The 18,494-nt window shown below is 39.9% G+C and overlaps 2 protein-coding genes across 2 annotated transcripts in view; both read right to left on the minus strand.

The window, feature by feature from the left end:
- The window catches only part of vps13c (vacuolar protein sorting 13 homolog C), a 48,626-nt gene extending 34,884 nt beyond the window's left edge, over positions 1-13,742 (minus strand). Inside the window, 11 exon segments of the mRNA XM_084681612.1 lie at positions 30-157; positions 741-798; positions 4,431-4,511; positions 4,665-4,724; positions 5,036-5,095; positions 5,565-5,674; positions 7,503-7,604; positions 9,355-9,450; positions 11,467-11,509; positions 12,096-12,139; positions 13,557-13,742. Coding sequence (XP_084537738.1) covers positions 30-157; positions 741-798; positions 4,431-4,511; positions 4,665-4,724; positions 5,036-5,095; positions 5,565-5,674; positions 7,503-7,604; positions 9,355-9,450; positions 11,467-11,509; positions 12,096-12,139; positions 13,557-13,656 — 882 coding nt within the window. The 5' untranslated portion in view covers positions 13,657-13,742.
- A 530-nt stretch (positions 13,743-14,272) lies between these two features.
- LOC146247077 (C2 calcium-dependent domain-containing protein 4C-like) lies at positions 14,273-16,124 on the minus strand. The gene has a single exon (XM_084682762.1). It carries the CDS (start codon positions 15,611-15,613, stop codon positions 14,273-14,275), a length of 1,341 nt encoding a protein of 446 aa, XP_084538888.1. The 5' UTR covers positions 15,614-16,124.
- Positions 16,125-18,494: the final 2,370 nt, after the last annotated feature.

The following is an 18,494-nucleotide window of genomic DNA, read 5'->3' on the forward strand; positions in this document are numbered from 1 at the left end:
AGAATGACAATGAAAACGTGTGTGTGTACCTGAGGTTTGGTCATCTCTATTGCTATGTCCTGCACCTCCAGGTACAGGTTGGCTTTGGGGGACTTGAGCTCGATCTCAGCATTGGGGTTGATACACATCTTAGCAGAGGCAAAGATGGGTTTGAATACTACAGAGCAACAAAGAGAGAGACACAAAACAAATGGTGAAAATGGTTTCAGCTCATGAACAGTTACAAGACATGCAGTATGTCAGGGGATGGAGAGCAACACCTTCACGTCCAGAATTTTTTTTGTAACATCCATATTATCCAAGAATTATACAGAAGAATACAACTTCAGGTGAAAAACAAGAAGTTTGAAGCTAACATTGAAACAAAATACGACAGGTATTGTGTTTGTTTTCTGGTGTGAATGTATAAGTGTGGCACCAAATGTGTTCCTCATATCCACAGCATTCTGTCTGCACGTGTGTGTGTGTGTGTGTGTGTGTGTGTGTGTGTGTGTATGTGTGTGTGTGTGTGTGTGTATGTGTGTGTGTGCATGTGCACTCAGCACCCAGTGTGTAGGTGTCACTTGGAGGTGAAGATAAAAGCTGTTAAAAGATAAAAGGTGGAATATCCATGATTTCCTGTTAAAATAGTAGGGTTGCCACAGAGGGAGAAGGGAAAGCATTACTAGAAAGAGAACAGAGAGCGTCTCTTCCTTTTCACATGCTAATGGTGTTAATTGTGTTAGGAGCGTTGCACATACTGTATTGGTAGTCTTTGAGCTCCTGCTCTTTGGTGCTGATGCCTGCTTTGAGCTTGTCCTGTAGACACAAACACAGAGGTTGAGGACAAAGCATCATAGTCACAGTTTCCACCTGACCCAGTACACTTACCGGCTCACAAAAGATTGTTTCCGCTGTTACTTCAAAAGGGTGGGTCACATGAGGTTCTGAATTGTTTCAACAATGTGAGGTATTTATAATTGACAATTTAATGTTTTTTTTGTTGCAGCCACACAATTTTGCAGACAAATAATTGGGCATACTGTAAACAAACAAAACACGCAGTTCTTCAGAACCAGAAAAACATATTTAAGAAGAAAATGCATATAAAACAGATTAGTCTTTTTTGTAATATCATCGTAAACATGGTTCAAGCTAAAGTCTTGAACATTTTCATTACTGTCACATTCTGAAGTCTAAATTTAAAGTGACTACAAATCCCAGAGAGCTTTTTGTCATTATACAAGCACTCTGTCCTCTCTCCACACCAGCACAGCCTCCCCAGCTGTCATCCCAGGTGCGTCAGTCGGCCCCTGACAGCAATGTACTGTACACTACGTCAGTGTTTGGAGACGCTCTTTATTGCATAGTGCCGTATTGAACAGTTACCCAGACAGTCAACGCACACAGGTGTGTGTCAATCCAAATTCTGACGTACACTGAACAGACAGTTCCACAAACAGTCATTTGTAATGGCCACCAGCAAGGTGGGTAGAGATAAGCAACGACGAAGCACTTTCAACCAGACACCTAGGGAATGGTTACAACTACAGAAGAGCCACAAAAGACAAGGTTCATCACTGAGTCTGCATGCAGATATGTGGGTTGGGCATTTAGACCTACTGTCGATGTGCATATGTAAAGTGAGGTGCAATGAGTAATTGAAAGAAGATCATATATAATGAGAAGCGAAATATGCTTGGTGTGTTAACACGTCAGTAGATAACGGGTTTTGCTTAGAAGCAAATGCTTACAGCAGGCTATCTGCTATCTGTGACACTGGCCTGCCTGTGCTGTCCTGTCTTAACAGTAAAAACAAGTCAAAGTGTGATGCCAATGGCAGTTCTGTTGAAAATGTATATTATATAAATGATTCATATCAGTTAGTCGAAGTGGTTAACAGGCTCATCGGCTCGGAGATTGAGAAAGATACAAAGGTCAAAGGAGAAGGACAGATAAGAGAAAGAGAGTGGGTGCTTGTGTTGAGTCAAACCCTCTGATGCACACATCCCTGGATGCGGCCGAGGGAGCCTGTTATCCGAAGACCATGGTGACATGGTTTGTGTTGACTATTACCATGTCCATGAGCGGAAAAAAAACAAGACAAAAAAACAAACATGTGATGCGATAGTCAGCTGTGCGAGCTGGTACTGGAGCCTGCAGTCCTGTTGACATACTGGACGCACAGTTGAACCTGATAGCGTTTAAGCTACAATCAAATAAAAGGTCCAAACATGATGAATAACAATGGTTGTCAGTCAATAGTGCCTTGGAAAGGGACCCAGAACCCCATGGATTCTGGCCAGGTCAGATAACATTTTCAGGGAATTCATTTGGACCAGGACCGAGCTTTGTCACTGTTTATTGTTTGTTTAGTTTGTAACTGCAGAAACAACTCCTGTGTATATATACTGTGTATATATGCATATTCATAGTAATCTTACACCTTACCACAATACATTAGGATCCAACTCCTTGTTGAAAACAATGAAAACCAATTTCAACACTGTACTGACATTTACCTCATCGGCTAAAATGCTGATGTGAATTCATGTGAAAAGTCAATCTCATGCTCTAGGTGACACACCTGGGTCACTTGGAGCGTTAAAAGGGGTACGTCAGACCCCTTAAGGTTGACAAGTCATTGTGGAGGAGTGGATCATGTTGAGACGAGGCAGAGCAGGGCGATCTGGTTTGTGCCGGTCACATTACCCTATGTCTACTCTAGTCATCACCGAGTCTCCATAATGCCTTAAAGCCAAAGGCTACAGTCCAAACAATGATGTGGTACAGTACAGCTTGGGGGAAAAAACCCTCCATAAAAGGGTCATCTGTTCTCTGGTGTGTATGTGTGCCAGAGTGTGTGTGTGTATTAAATGGAGATAAAAACTGTGTATAAAAAAAAAGAAAACAAAATGAGTGGATGTTGTCTGGTGTTTGAGTGCTGTGTGTGTGTGATGTGTGCGTACCCTTCTAGTCTCAACTAGCATCTGGAAACAGCACAGACTATAAACTAGGATCTGACACCCGGCCAAGCCCTGATCCATCTATTACCAGGCTGGCACAGCTGAGTCAGGGCACATGGGATTCTGGGAAATCAAATCTGGTCGGAAAGAGTTGAAGGAATCATTTGTTTTCCTGACCCATTTCATCTTACAGTTAGCATCAACCTCTGCACCATGCGACACTATGAAGAAGTGTTCATTCTAAGAAGGCATTTCTTCAGGGGATGGGTACAGCTCAGTGCTAGAGCTTATTGGTTTCAAATCTCCCCTGTAAGTCCCATCGTGAAAGCAGTTTTACAAAGTGTAAAAAGTATAACATAAAGGCTAACTACCTGATGAAAAATTACCAGCTATGTTGTCACCTTACATGCCACTTCAGTGGGGACAATAACATTTTAAAAGCATTAACATGTGGCTGGTTTGTGATGTTCATGACAACAAGCTTCTCTCATGTCTACACCAGCATGTGGAGAAACTAACACAAATATTCATTATACTTCCTAGATGTGACATTTAACAAGAAAAACAAGAGTATGAAATAATCATCCATGGTTGTGGAAAAAAAAAATGTTTACAACAGAAGTGTGTATTTCCCCGATGGTCATTTGCATCATAAATTCATAAATGGCAAACTAATGACTGTGATACAAGAGCTTGACATTAATATTTGGTGTGGAAATGTCACACACACATTAACAATGCCTGTTGTGTGCTGGTGTGTCACATGCAAAGTCCACTGGGCCTTCTGTGCAGTGTGAGCTCATAGCTGTGCTAACATGTGGCTGGGGCACGTAGAATGTAGCTGTTGCATCATAGACACGGCAAGACATGGTTGTATTGCCTGTTCTAAAACTGGTTGTTTCCATCTTTGATTGTGATTGGCTATATTGCGTTCCATGCCGTTGTAAAATCCAGTATAACCTTACAGGTTGTCCTTATAACATTCTTTAACATTCTATATTACTGGGCATCAAATATTTCAAATAAAAAAACACTGCAAAGGTGTCCATCTGGCTGTTGTGTGGCAACGATTTATGTGGGAACTATACTTTGTAGTGGCGGAAGAATGACGGTTTATTATTAAACTACTTTGTTTCTAATTGTTTTTATTTATGAAACTATATCAAATATTTGTAGTAACAGTTTTAGAAAAGCCGCTTCACGACGTGCCTAACAACTCCCCTCACCTGTTCTAAAATCAGCGCAAAACACGGCCTCTTGGGGCTTATTGCTTAATTCAACCATGCGTGGTATATTCCAATTCTTTCATTTGCTGTCACCATAGTCTCAGTATCTGAATGGAAGTTCAACCAATCATGCATATATATATATATGGTTGTTTGTTGGGATATCAAATTTATCATGTGGAATCTGCAGAATGGCTAAAATGTTGGGAAATGTATTCAAGAGGGAAAGGTCAAAAAAAGTAGCGTTGAAATGTCTTACCACTATCTCTTCCCATGAGTCATTGTAGAAAAGAGGGCTGTTGACGTTCCAGTAAGCACACAGACATTCAAGTCGACCCAGCTGGGAAGGAGAAAGACATAGTCATCATAGTAGCATTAACAACATACAGTCAAATAAAATGCAAAGTAAAACATTATGAAAGTCATAAAATATGGGTCATAACGTTAACAAGAATCTCTGAGTTGCATAGTGCAGAAAGACAAATTATGTTACCTTGTAGATAATCTTGGCAGCCTCATTTAGTATGCATGTCTTCCAGTTCTCATCAGCTGTCTACAAAAACAAAGAAAACCACACATTATTTATCAACCTTTAGTTAGTTTTCTTGGTAAATTTGGGTAATGATTTCTATTTATTCAGATTCTTTTTGAAAACAGCATGTATGAAAAAGTCATTGAGAGGTTTCTGAGAAGTGGTAATGATCACAGTGATTAAATTGTTACACGATGATTGCTTTGACTGATGATCCCCCAATTTACCTCCATCGTATCACATCTTTCTATCAAAAAACATGGTGTGACAGTGTACGCATGTCTTGGAAATGTTTTTGTCTGGTTGTGTTTGAGTGTGTGTTTGTCACACACCTGCAAGCTCAGCTCAGCGAGGGTGACTCCCATGGAGAGTGGACAATGGGGGTCCGACAGCTGGAACACACAAATCAAAAAGCCCATCACACTCTCCCACCATGCCATTAATGACATGAAGTCAATTCACAGTATGCCTACCCCCCAGACATTCTAGTTCCTTTCTTTTCACTGATGGGAACTGTGGGAGCAACTTAGGTAGGGTCTTGAAAGAGCGGTCAAAAACCATGACTACCAAACCAAAGGCCCCTAACTGAATGACAGCCAGCTGTTTTATACCCCAGCTGATACAATTATTGCCTTGCTCAGCTGATTGACAAAGTGCTGTGACTACATGCCACGCTAGAGACCAACTAACATGCACAATTCATAACAATCCCATAAAGGCAAAAGGTTAACATTGAAATAAAAAATAAACATAATTTTGGCTCCAACAGGAACCAACTTTTTCCTTCCTTTGCAATGGGTGTGAACACTGGCAGGTGAAAGGAAACAACATTTGAAATGAAGCGCAGCCAAGGAGACTTACATCGTCCTCATATCTGATATGAATGCTGGTGATCTTGACTTGCAGGTTCTTGATGACTTGCGTGGCCATCTTCTCAGCAAACGTGTCCTTCTTCTCATCCTGAGGCTTTTCTGAAATGTGCACAAAATAACAATATAGCATACTATACATCAAATGGAAAACCTATCAAACTAAAAACTCTTGATGTGGAATCCATCCACAATTTGTTTTTTTTTCTTGTAATTGAAAGCAACAGAGGTTAGAATTTTGAGGCAATGTGATAGATACTGCAAATTTCACCATCAAACAACCACAACACAGTGGGCTACCTACCTGGTTTGTGCTCATGTCGTTTAGACTTCCTAAAGCCTTTTTTATGCTTTTTAATCTTATGTCCTTTATACGATAAACGCAGCAGTAAGAGGGAAAGAATTTAGGTCAAGCAAGCAGTGAAACCACACAAATATCACACAGGAAGTAGAAAAGGCTAGGCAAACATTGACAATAACAGAGGAAGTTGAAAAAGATGTGAAAGTGTTTATTTCAGTGTTCTATTCTACAAAAGATTTAAAAATCTGAAACAGGCACGAGTTATCAGTTATCTGTAGTAAAGTCTCGAAAGGAAGGTGGTTTGGAGGGGGATTTTCCAGTAATACCAACTGCAACATCATTTTATTTTCCAGCCTTTTATCTATTAATATCCTAATTCTATAGTCGGCTTTGGTGTAGGTCAAATGTAAGCTAAAACGTACATACAAAGATAGCAACGGTTTTGATGGTGCGACCTTAGTGCAGTCTAATGTTTTCTTGGCCTATAGGTGATGCTCAATTGCCCAATGCTACGATCCTGACTGCTACGATATGGAACCTACCGTGCATGGGCTCCTTGTACACAACACTCTCCAGGTTAAACAGAAGCTCTCCCGTCTGAGAGTCTGTGTCCAGCGTTAGCACAAGGCAAACAGCAGAAAATACACACATTAAAAATCACCCATTCATCATTTTACATGCCGAATAGCTTGGTTTATTCCCATCGAAGGACAACAATTTTCTTGTCTTGTGCCAATAAGCTGGTTAGACAGGTGGTCTCAAAGGACATGGGCTTTATTTATGCATTTCATCCATTATATAAACACCTTTGGGCAGTTTGCACAGGTGGGTCAGTGAGGTAAACATTTTAGAGCGACAGAACAAACTGCCATGTTTTCATCTACCACCAGGCAAAAAAAAACTGACGTGCTGAGGTGACTCAGCAACATTAAATTCATCCCTGATCAAAGGCCATCAGCTAACTGGACCATGGATCACAGGTGGATATCGAGCCAGTTGCCATGGAAAACCAAGCTGATGGGTAAAAAAACAGCACCACCACAGGGGCTTTTGGTTTTCTTTGACCCTGTCTGCTTCAACGGACTGCCACAGGAGTATGTGTGTCTGGGTGGACACTCAGACATGTAGACTAACTGCCATATATGTAGATAAAGTGATTCAATACTTGAATCATGTTGAATAACTAACTACTTCTTCTCTCAAGAATGCATTATGCATTGTGTTAGAAAAAGGGTGACGTTGCAGAGGAGCAGAAAAGGATGAAAAGGAAGATTCAGTGAGTTTCAGTGTAAGCTAGTTTCATACTACACATTACCACTTAGGTCAAAAATAATTATTTATTTTTGTTAACAGTTGTTGCCAGTAATATTTTGGAAGAAGCAGTGTGCAAGTCTCTCCAGATACTCCAGGCTCCAGTTTGAAAACAGTAAAATGGCTAAAAAGCCAATGAGTGTGACTATGGCATAAGCGTAGTCCTAAATACATTTCAAAAGGCATTTTATTTACTAGAACCCTTCTGTCCATGTGGGCACCGAGTCTAGAACGTACACGGAGTGATCCAATCCAGGCCTGGTTGGAGCCACGTCTGTGTGTAGTTCTACGGACGTCACATGTGCGGTTGTGCCTTACCTCTGCGTGCAGCCATCTGCAATGCCTCTTCGATGCGCTGCAGCTCCTTCTGCTTGGCCTCCTGCATGTATCTCTCCTCCTTGGCTGCGTCATACTTAATTGCTGTCAAAAATGAAAACATGAATAACTAAAACAAGGACACAGTGAAATCAAACAGCACAATACTGCCAATGTGATTACAATTGAGGTTTTTCCTCTGGGGAGAAAGTTTGAGAGTCCAAATGTTAAATAATAATTAGGAAAAAGAGAGGGTAGGTCAGTGAACTGTAAATTACATTTTTTTTGTATTCCCATGTTTCCCAGAAAGTAAAACTTTTAGAATGCACTTTCATCCAAGGGTGACGTACAAAAGTGCAGACTGTAGTAAGTGCAGCAGGTGAGGATGTGCACAGTTCTGACAACATGACAGAGGTGAATGCTAAGGAACAGCACGTGTATCCTCAAATTAAATATTTTGAGAGATCCATTTATAAAACAAGATTTGCATTTTCCTTATACTTGGCACAGTGTGCTGGTAATTGTACTAAAAGTAGTTAGCGTGGCATATGCTATGAGGAAGTGTGTTCATGTGTATGAGAGGTTGGGACCATCTGCCACTGGGTCCGGTTCATAATGAAGGCATCGAGTCCAGCTCCAGTTTGGTGTAGCGTGATACAGACATCCAACATGTGTCCAACATGACCCTCTATATGAATGAACACACAGTTCATTGAATAGCTTCCAGAACTGAGACTGAACTTTTCTCATTCTTGGACAGTGATTCAGGACTATCCATGTGAGTGATAAGTGTGTGTCAGTTCTTCACAGAAGCAGCAGGCATGTACAATAGTTTGTTTGTACTGTATGAATTCAATGCATAAGCTGTTGTTATTATTGGTAGTATGACTACAATTACAGGAGTGTATCTCTGAAATAGCCTTCATGAAATAATCCACCATAATCACATATTAAAGGCAATATATAACTAAATATTGCTGGATTTCTATAAAGTTTTTGTTTTAATCAGCCAATTTGTATGAATATACAATTTTGTGTTTTATTAGTTTTAAGTTGGCATGTATGTTGACATTTCCTGAGATTTTATCTTAAGCCAGCAGAGTGAGGATCAATATTTAACTTTACTGGATGGAAGACTCAGAGAAACACCTGTGCTGCTAGGCAACCACAGGGCACATCAAGCTTATGAATAATCCACTGATCACCCAACATGAATACAGCCCAGCCATACTCTCCCTCATTTTACTTTCAAATACCTCTCATATTTCCAGACTAGATGCACAAAAATGCATAGAATCTCAGGGCACAGAATCTCAGGGCACAGGATCCTGAGATAAACGTCTATTTGAACAGACAATGTCAAACCAACACCAGATACAGAAGACATGATAGAGAATCAACCATCCTACCAAGACACTACACCCAGAACTATACTACTGATCATTGGCCAATCAGAAGGCTGAAATGGGTAAACAGAGAAAGATCAGCTTGATTAGCCTCCGTCCACCAACATAGACCCAGACACTTGGGCGATCTTACCATTGTGAACACTGGTTATCACCCGTGTCTCAGCTGTAATACACAGACAGCACAGCTGAACATTTCCTTACCTGGTTGGATTCTAGTAAGAAAGTCTAACTACTGTATCAATGATGTATCCCATGTGGTGGACGGTATTGCATTGAGAAGTGGTCTATACAAAACAACAGGCCTCTATTGGCTCTTTCGCGAATGAATGAGGAAGATCATTTCACAGACTTCTGATATTTAAGGTGAGGTAATACAATTCTGATAATAAAGGGAGGGATAAGGGTATGATACTTATTTAGGAAATAGTACGGTCAAGATCACTTACTTGCTCCAGGAACCACAAGCAGATACAGACCATCTAAAGTTGCAACCACTGCATCATTGTACAGGTTCTTCCAAGGTATCTTCAATGTAAGCTTTCCTGGATGAAGAAAGATACCACTGTTATATCAACGGAAAACCTAAACAAGTAAATAGATAATATAAAGTAAAATATAAAATAATATAAAGTCTGAATATATTTGCTACACTGGCTTCTTAGGTTTGCCTTGTACATATTGTGGTCATTTTGCTATTTTTGTTCCTCTGTGTGATTAAATTACACCAAGAATAGCATCCAGGCTCTGCATGTTCTCAATTATAAAGACCATTCAATACCAACAACACAAATCGTGAGTTTTGGATAACATAACTCAACCAAGGCCAATGCTAAACAGACCCTTCAAATGTCACAAATGTGTAGAAATGATTTCAACATTCCACCCATTCATTCATAGTCTTCTATATTTAATGAGGTACCTTAAGTGTACAACACAAAAAAAGTGAAAGAATCTGAATACTTTCTGGAGGCATTAACTAATTAACAAAGTAATACAATGTGTCTGAATTCCCCTCCCCCCTAAAATAACAAAACAAACACAAATGTATGCAGTGCATTGTCACTGGATCCAAGGATGTAAAGATTCAAATGCATATTACCCCTGCCCCTAAATAAAGACCTGATAAAGTGGAACATAGGCTAGTTGCCATATCATCAGAGCCCCACTCCGGCCCAGACATCATGGTGCAGACTGGGAGATCTTGGCCCATTAGCCTAACATCCAGAGTTCCTCAGCAACCCCCTAGCCCATTCACTTCCCTAACGACAGACACCTGGGCCACATTGTGAACTGGAGATGCTGTGTCATTTACCCCCACGCTGCTTAATAGTGCAACAAGGCCAGGCAGTGGAGAAGTGTCACTTTAAGAGGGACACATTTAAGACAGGACTAAAAGCAAACTCTGTTGTCTTTTAGAGAACACATTGCGTTTCTATCTACCTTTGGCTTGTGTATGTCCAGTCTTTTATGTAAAAAAATCAGTCCTAGTCTATTTACACAGCTTTAATACCTAATCAAAACTTCATAATTACACTTTGCAGGCAATCAATAGATGGTTATGATTACAATGGACAAAGCCATTCTAAGCTAAACAAATTTAAGTAAGAGAAACTGTTTCATGTACTGTATAAAGCTGGCCAAGCTCTGATCTACGTATGCTGGCTAATAGTTGAGATCATCTTTTAAGCAAAAAGTGTTACGGTAATATAATATGCAAGGAATAATAATAAAAGAGTGAGGCATCATTGGTTGAAAAACACCACCTTTCTGATTTAGACTCATCTTTTATTAACACCAATCCTCTTCAAAAGAACCTTGAGTTCCAAAGTGCATTAGTGGGAGTAAGCTTCCTCACAGAGCTGCCTGCTTAGTTAATTCAATCTACTGAGTGGACTTTCTGAATAATGGTAATAAAAAAAGGACCAATTTCAATGTTGTCTACCGGTACTCATTTACACAGATCCTAATAACAATGTATGTAGCAAACCTTTAACAGTTGTATTTATTGCTTTGGGATTTTTTAAATGTGTCAGCCTAATTGTCAGACTAAACTTGTCACAAGACACAAACTTTGTCTTCAATGTGACACACACACTTTTGTCGCCGCACACAGTCAAATGGTGGTTTGCTAGTGGGCTTATCTCAGGATAATAGATAGATAGCTTGTTAGTAGTTAGCTGGAGTTAGAGCAGTTCATTGAGAGACCAATTCCCCTACAGCATTGATACAGTGCTCACACACTTTGCTGCACCATTGTGCAAGCTTTATATAGCCTAGTCATATAAGCCCTCTGACATTGTCACAAGGCGGTTTTAGCAATCATTCATGATTTTCAGTATGCTGATACCAGGCTCAGGTTTTTATAGTAATAATTATAATAATGTATTCGCTGAGCAGGTGCTTTTATCTTAAGCAATATACTGGGCCCCAGGGATTCAAACCTTCAACCTCTTGAGTCTTTGACACTGAGCTGTATCCATCCCAGGTATTTAATAAGGTGTTAGCATTTATTTTGTCAATTGTCAATGGAGATGTTAAAGCATTGCACAGATACTCACCAACCTGCCCTGCCTTCACTTTGAATGGAACATCAAACTCACTCTGTAACAGAAATAACACCATGGAGTTAAACCACAGTCACGTTAGATGTAGTACACAGCTTAGTGTGTTCTTAATATCTGATGGGACATTTCTAAAAAAAGTACAGTAACATAAGTCTTGTTAGCCATCACAGTCTATCTGAAATTGTAATTTTAGTGCTTGAGATGGGAGCCCTGTTCCATGGACAGTTTGTGTTTAATCACACTTCCTCTGACTTAACACCGGGCTTCAGCACTAGCTTGGGTTTAACAGGCATGACCACAGCAAGCTGGAGACATCCTCACAGTAGACTTCCTGAGTCACTGGTGGCCTATCTTTTGTACGAGTGTCTGGGTGACCAGTGACAAAGGGGCTGCCAAAACAGCCCTACACTTTCATATGCTCTTGGCTACAAAGTTATTTTTAATTGTGTGTTTTGTATTGAATATTGCCAGAGCATACATGACTTGGTCTTATTGTGACACCTCATAACATTGGGCTTTAACAGTGAGGGACCTATAGGCTAACTGTTGAAGTGGGTTACCATTCTGTTCTCTGCACTTGATTAGCTTTGAGCAACAACTGATGCTACAAGATCAATACTTACCAAAGCATTTTCCTTTACTTTCAGATTTTCAAGAACAACATTTCCTAAGCAAAGAAAATAGGATTAGTGGTTTGTATTTTATAGGCATATGATGTCCAGTAGGAAGTAGCTCTTTGTTGTTATTCTGCATGGCAAAATAAGAAATTAGCAACAAAGTGTCAAGTCTGGTCTCCGGTTTCTTCCATTTCTGCAAAGGTCATTCTCACTTGCTTGTTAGAGAGCATAGTGGAACCAGTGCTACTGTTCCCTGAACAAGGAAAAATGCAGTGATTCACTTCCTGATCTGAAGTGTGTCAATCTAGTGAGGATGAGAATATTTATTAATTTTTTTTATTGGTCTTTTCAAAGTGCTAAACTTTTCAAGTAAAAAAAAAAAAAAAAAAATTCTATGTTGTCACTCAACAAAATGAAAACAGTTGTTTTGCTTATGGTCTCTGAGCAGCAATTACTGTGACCCCTCGTATTGCACTTTGAGAATTTAACAAGTTAGAATCTTTTGTATAAAAATACAGTGCTGTTTGTAAGGCTTCACAACACAATTGCTAACCTGAAACATAATCTAGAAACAAAGCAAAGCCTATGTATGTGTACCATGACAACATAGCTAGCCTAAGCTATGCAAGTCAAGGAGCTCTGCAGGAAGAAGCTGACATTCTTGCCTAAATGGTATCCCCATGACAAACAGGTTTATAATCTGGTTTATCTACCTAAACATATCTGTTTTATGTTATGTAGAACATTTATGTTCATGTGACATTTAGAGTTTCACTGAATCTTTGTGTTGCAGAACAATGACATGCCCTTGAGAATGTGATCAAGTTTACAAAAAGAAAGTAACTGGAGCTCTTAATGTGTGTCACGATAGGTGTGGCAGTTGTAGCGCCAAGCAAAGTAAAAGTTCAAGTGAGCTTCCTCCTATAGTAAACATAGCAAACCCTATCAAAAGCCTGGACACTTTTTCCTCACTCCCAAACTCACATAGTGCCTGAGTCTGTTAAATAAGCCAAACAAAAGGAGGGGATATACATCCATGAGTATGGGTGGCTATGGTGACACCAGGGCAAGGAGAATGGCATTAAATCTTCTCAGTTTTATTGAGTGACATGCATGCATTTAGTCATTTTAGAAATAATAGGGCACAAAATAATATAAAATAGGTAAAATAACCAGACAGATCAGGCAAACAGGCCAATGAATGTTTACACAAGCTGCAGTGCCATAGGAGACCATGCACCGTGCACCGCCTCTCGAGCATTCGTGACACAACAACATAATTTAGTTGTTGGGAATATTTATTTATATGCTTAGATTTACAGTCACCTTATACATCACAAGAAACCATATAGGCAATGGCAATGTGAACATGATTGGGCACAGGGCTGACTTGCTATAGATGATAATATTTACACTGGCTAGCTAGAAATGCTAGCTGTACGTACACAATTTCCTCAGAAGGCTTACCTCCCCAAATGCCTATCTTGAGCTGAGACTTGTCCAGGTTTTCCACATAATCCCCGATAAACTTGTTCAGTAAGTCACTGACCAGAGATTCAAAAACCATTGTTGCTTACGCGGAACACCATGTAAGTATGCACTACCTATGTAGGCTACTAACCTACGTTACCAAGACTCGTGATCTCGATTAGCAGTGGATAGATGACAGCTCTGAAATTGAAAACGATTCGCTCGATAATCGACTACCAATGAGCTCTGCTAGTGATGTCTGTGGTTGTACTGTTGAGCAAAAGCAAACCTTTTGTGTAAATCTAACTCTCAGCATGCGTGGTCACGGAGAATTATTAATTTGTTTTAGGTATGTAAGAATATTATTTTACCTTAAATATTATATAACAGTTTTTAAAAGACTGAGATATTTATTCTTAGAATGTTTTGCTTGAAGTAGAGTTGTCCGTATATCCTCATATTTTAAGTCCTTAATGATGGCCACCAAACAATAATTTGCTCACTTGATTGTGCATGCCATGGACAGTTAAGATAGCTTCTAGATATTGTATTATGCATTTCAGGAGCAGACGGATCACGCATCAAAAGCCCTTGCCCTAAAGGTGTATGGCATGTCTTAATATAACAGCCATATTTCTTACAAGGAAAACACTTGGTTTAACATGTTTTAATATAATTTGAGTAGTACAAAAAGTATGTTGGAATACATTCTTTTAAATAGACTTGCTCAATACACTATTAAGCAAAATCTCACAGTCCCCCAAAATATAGTCTCTTTTCATTGTCGACATCTTATTCACCACTTTAAATCGCAGAGACCTAAGGTTGATCTCTCCTGCACAAATGCCGTCAAAGAAGAAGTCCTCGTTAAAGATGGGATTACGACTTTTCTTGATGACTGTGCTTCTTTGCTTCTGGACCTTTCCTGGCAAAAGACAGACACTAATATTACAGTTGATGCTCTTAGGGTCCACAGACATACTATACAGTCCCTCTGCACTGATAAGCCTCACTCTAAGTCTCTGGTTGTCTGAACAGTACTCAGCCGAGAGTCGTAAGGTACCTTCCCTACCTACTGGAATCAGACACTCTTTCAGCACTCTCTCTCTGTACATCACCAAGTCCATAGGGAAGATAGCGGGAGGGGCCAAGCTGAAGGTATTGGGCAAGGTCTCCACCAAGCCCTCTGAAGCCCTCCTGACAATATTGGGGCTATTGTCTGTGGAGCTACACTCATCTGTGGAAAGAGAATTGTTCCTGGAGAGTACAGCTTTTTTTGCAGCCCTAGACAGCAGCTTCTCATGACTCAGGGCCTTGAGGAGGCAAGATTTGGCCAGAGGTCTTGCCAGTAGAGGGGAACTGAAGGGGGATGAGTCAGTAGAAGAGGTGGTGTCACTGTCCAAAGTGCTCTGCCTGTGCAATGCTACCACTCGGGGGGAAAGTCTGGAGGTAATTTTGTTGAGACTGTATGAGGCAGTGTGGGCAGATCTGGAGTAAGTGCTTGATCTACCTCGGGATGCCACTAATGGGATTCCGCATGAGTTGGGGTCACTGTGGAAAAGTGACTCCTTTCTTCTGGTGTGAGGGCTTTCCAGTAAGGTGCAGAAGCCATAGGAGGTCTGAGCTTTGGCAAGGTGAGGAAGAGAAAGTGCGGCTTGACTCTGGGGGTCTGCGTTGGTGCTGTCCTCGTCACTGAAGCCATCATAAGATGCCTCATCTACATTTTCCACTTGAATTATGTGAGTGTTCATCGTTTCTCTTGCTGGTGCCTCCTGCTCAAGGCCATCAGTCTCAGGAGAAGAACCTTTCACTACAGGAACATGCTTACTCCAATCCACTGTCTTCAGCTCTTGTTGAGATGTAATCTTAGGTGGGATGCAGAACTCAGGAATGGTGTTCGGAGTGATGATATTAGGACATAATGAGATCTTTTTCCTCTTCTCTGGGTCAGTTTTCTCACCAAACATGTCTGCAAGTCTGAAGCTGTATTCTGTTGCAGGAAATGCAAGGCTGTTCTTCTCCACTGACACACGGATCTGCTCCAACACCCACATGGGCTCAGAGTCAGCTACTGCTCTGTCAATAGAAGAGGATAATTGTGTCAGATATTAGAGCATTTACATCAGACAGATACTGTATCTCAGTCAGACCTATGTGAACTCTGAGATTTGTACATGTATGTTTGTCATTTTTAAAGGGATGCACAAGTAGAAAACAATATTTAGAAGTTCAAAAGCATTTTTAAAAGTTACGTATAATGTAAATTACCTTAGATATGAGAGGAAGATCAGGAAAATTGGTCAGAGATGGGTTGCTTTGGTATTAGCAGCTGCTTTATCAGTCTCAGAGGTGGTGCCTTTAAGTCATGCAATCCCTTCTGTCTGCGAGATGCTGAATACAGACAGGCTGGTTAAATAGTGCTATACACAGAGTGGTGGTCAGTGCACACACCCACTTCTGATGGAGATCCTCCTCCTCCGACTGAAGGTAAGCAGTCTGTTTCCTGGTCTGTTCACATGTGCATAAAACATCACAACAGTGCACCCTGGAGTAACCCGCATGAAATAGCACATCATTAAATTGTAATTAAATATATTTTTGACAGACTTTCATTGTTTAGTCAGTCTCCTAACTTTGTAAATATTTGACACAGGTAACAAATGTGTGGCCTACTTCCACCCTTGTAATTGGTAATATAATTGCATTTTTGACATTTATTAATAAATATTTACCACGGGACAGTGAGGAGATGGAATTTTCTTGAAGGATACGGCATTCCCATCAGTGTGTCTAAATTTACAGTGCTAATTTATTGTATTATTCTGTGTCCACTTTTATGGTTTATAGACGTCTTTGAATTTAGGTAGTAGCAAACCAACTTCATTAGTTGGAGAGAAAGAGAGTGTGTGAGAGAGAGGGTACCTGGGTTAGAGAGGGGGGCATATTAGAATATTTCTATTTACCAAATTATTTGGGGCTTTATTGCATATTGCACAAGGAACAGTTATACCACTGAGGATTTCCCAAATGGTGTTATCTGGCCATGAACAATAGGCTTAATTTGTAGCTCTCTAGGATGTGAGCTAATAATTAGGCCTATGTTATTTGGGTACAACCACAACAGTGATTACCACTACAACACTCGTGATTACAGCCTATGTGTGATTCTGATTAAATGTCATGATGTCAAATATTGCCATTCGGAACTTTGGGGCTTGGTATCCTTCACTTTGCTATATGTTTTCATACATTACAAGTACTACTTTGGTAATGATGGGTCTCCAATTCAAAGTGGACATGCTGCAAGGGCTGGATTTAATATCATATTTTCAATGTTTCTTCTTGATTTTATATCTAACTATAGTCTTAAAATATTGGGACATTCATTGCACTTTGGATAATCTTAAACGGATTGTGCTGCCTTGACAATGGGCTACCTAGACTGATCATCTGCATGTGTTGTACCACTGTTTGCTGTCCACTGTACATATTCCACTGTGTGCAATTGTATAATTGGCCTCCAACACAGGACTGTTAGGCAACACTAGTGCGGTATTTGAAAACTCAACATTTGATGTTGACAATGCATATGGGAGAGTTGAACACCAGCAGAAGAAGATTTCTGTCACCAGTTGCATGGAAGGCAAGGCGTACTTGTCAGGACTCTATGGGATAGGCGCCACCCATTCTAAGACACAAGAAGTTCTGGAAATGTTTAACTGTAATTCTGCCAAGCTCTGGTGGCATTGGATGATGGAGTAGACCGGCAGTAACTGTAAATAGAAATAAAACAGACATATTGAAGCATTAGCGGTTGGCATAAACAACACCATTGAACACATTCAATCCTACGTTTTAGGTCACATTTGAAATGTAAAGATTGGATAATTCCGACACCTGCTTTCAATGAATGAGTTATCTGATTAATACCAATTTAACTCTTGTGTATAATCCCATGCATGTCTAAAAAGACAAAGCACTTTGAAACCAGATAGCAGATGGTGGAATATTAATCTACAGTAATTTTCTGAGTGTGGATAATTTAAAAACATTCGCAAACTATACAATGTACTGTGCCAATAGAACTTGCAGTGAATGTTTAGTGAAAATTTAAACAAAAAAACTGTATATGTGAGCTGTCTTATATTGGTAGAAATAGCTTGAGAAATCTACTTCCAAATTCTTTGAATTAATCTTGAAATTAACATTACGGCAGTAATGCTTTTTTTTGGGGCTAACCCTCTCTTGCAGTATAGATGCAGACACAACATTTGATGTAAATAATGTATGTATATTTGTAGTATCCACTATCAACTACTATTTAAATGGATCGAAAGAATAAGAAGAAAAAGAAGAAGAAGAAAGGAAGGTTGATATAAGGCAGATTTCATCTACCATATGACACACATAAATCACAGTAAAAAAGTTAAAGGGTGTTTGTCCAAGATAAGCAAGAATCATTTATAACTTGGCCTGGTGCGCGAGTGGCAGCTAAAATGTAAATTCTGATCTGGTGTCACTCACCTTGCAAAATTAAGTGTGATTTTGTAAGCTTAGAATTAGAAGGTCATATTTGCATTTAGCATTGTTCTGAGATGTTGAGCGTCAAAGCTTTCACATAACACGTGAAATTGTGTAATAGTACTTGTTAGTACTTACAGTATTTATTTATAATTTTATTATGGTATTTTCACTTTTTCAAGCCTCCTTGTTACGTCTACATGTGATACGCAGTTTCTGTACATGAGAGATTGTCTCTTGCTGAGGTCCAGAGGCCATACAGTGAGGCCCCTTACAGTCCACATATAGAACCTGCTATGCACTATGGTCAGACTCTCCAGACACAGGAATCAGGAAATATGCAGAAACTAACTTATTAGTAACGACATTGTCACGTGTTTGCCTGTTCTGCTTTATCCATGAGTTGACTGTGCT

The sequence above is a fragment of the Hypomesus nipponensis genome, chromosome 19 (assembly GCF_054491055.1).
Source record: "Hypomesus nipponensis isolate SF chromosome 19, ASM5449105v1, whole genome shotgun sequence".
Classification (NCBI taxonomy): domain Eukaryota; kingdom Metazoa; phylum Chordata; class Actinopteri; order Osmeriformes; family Osmeridae; genus Hypomesus; species Hypomesus nipponensis.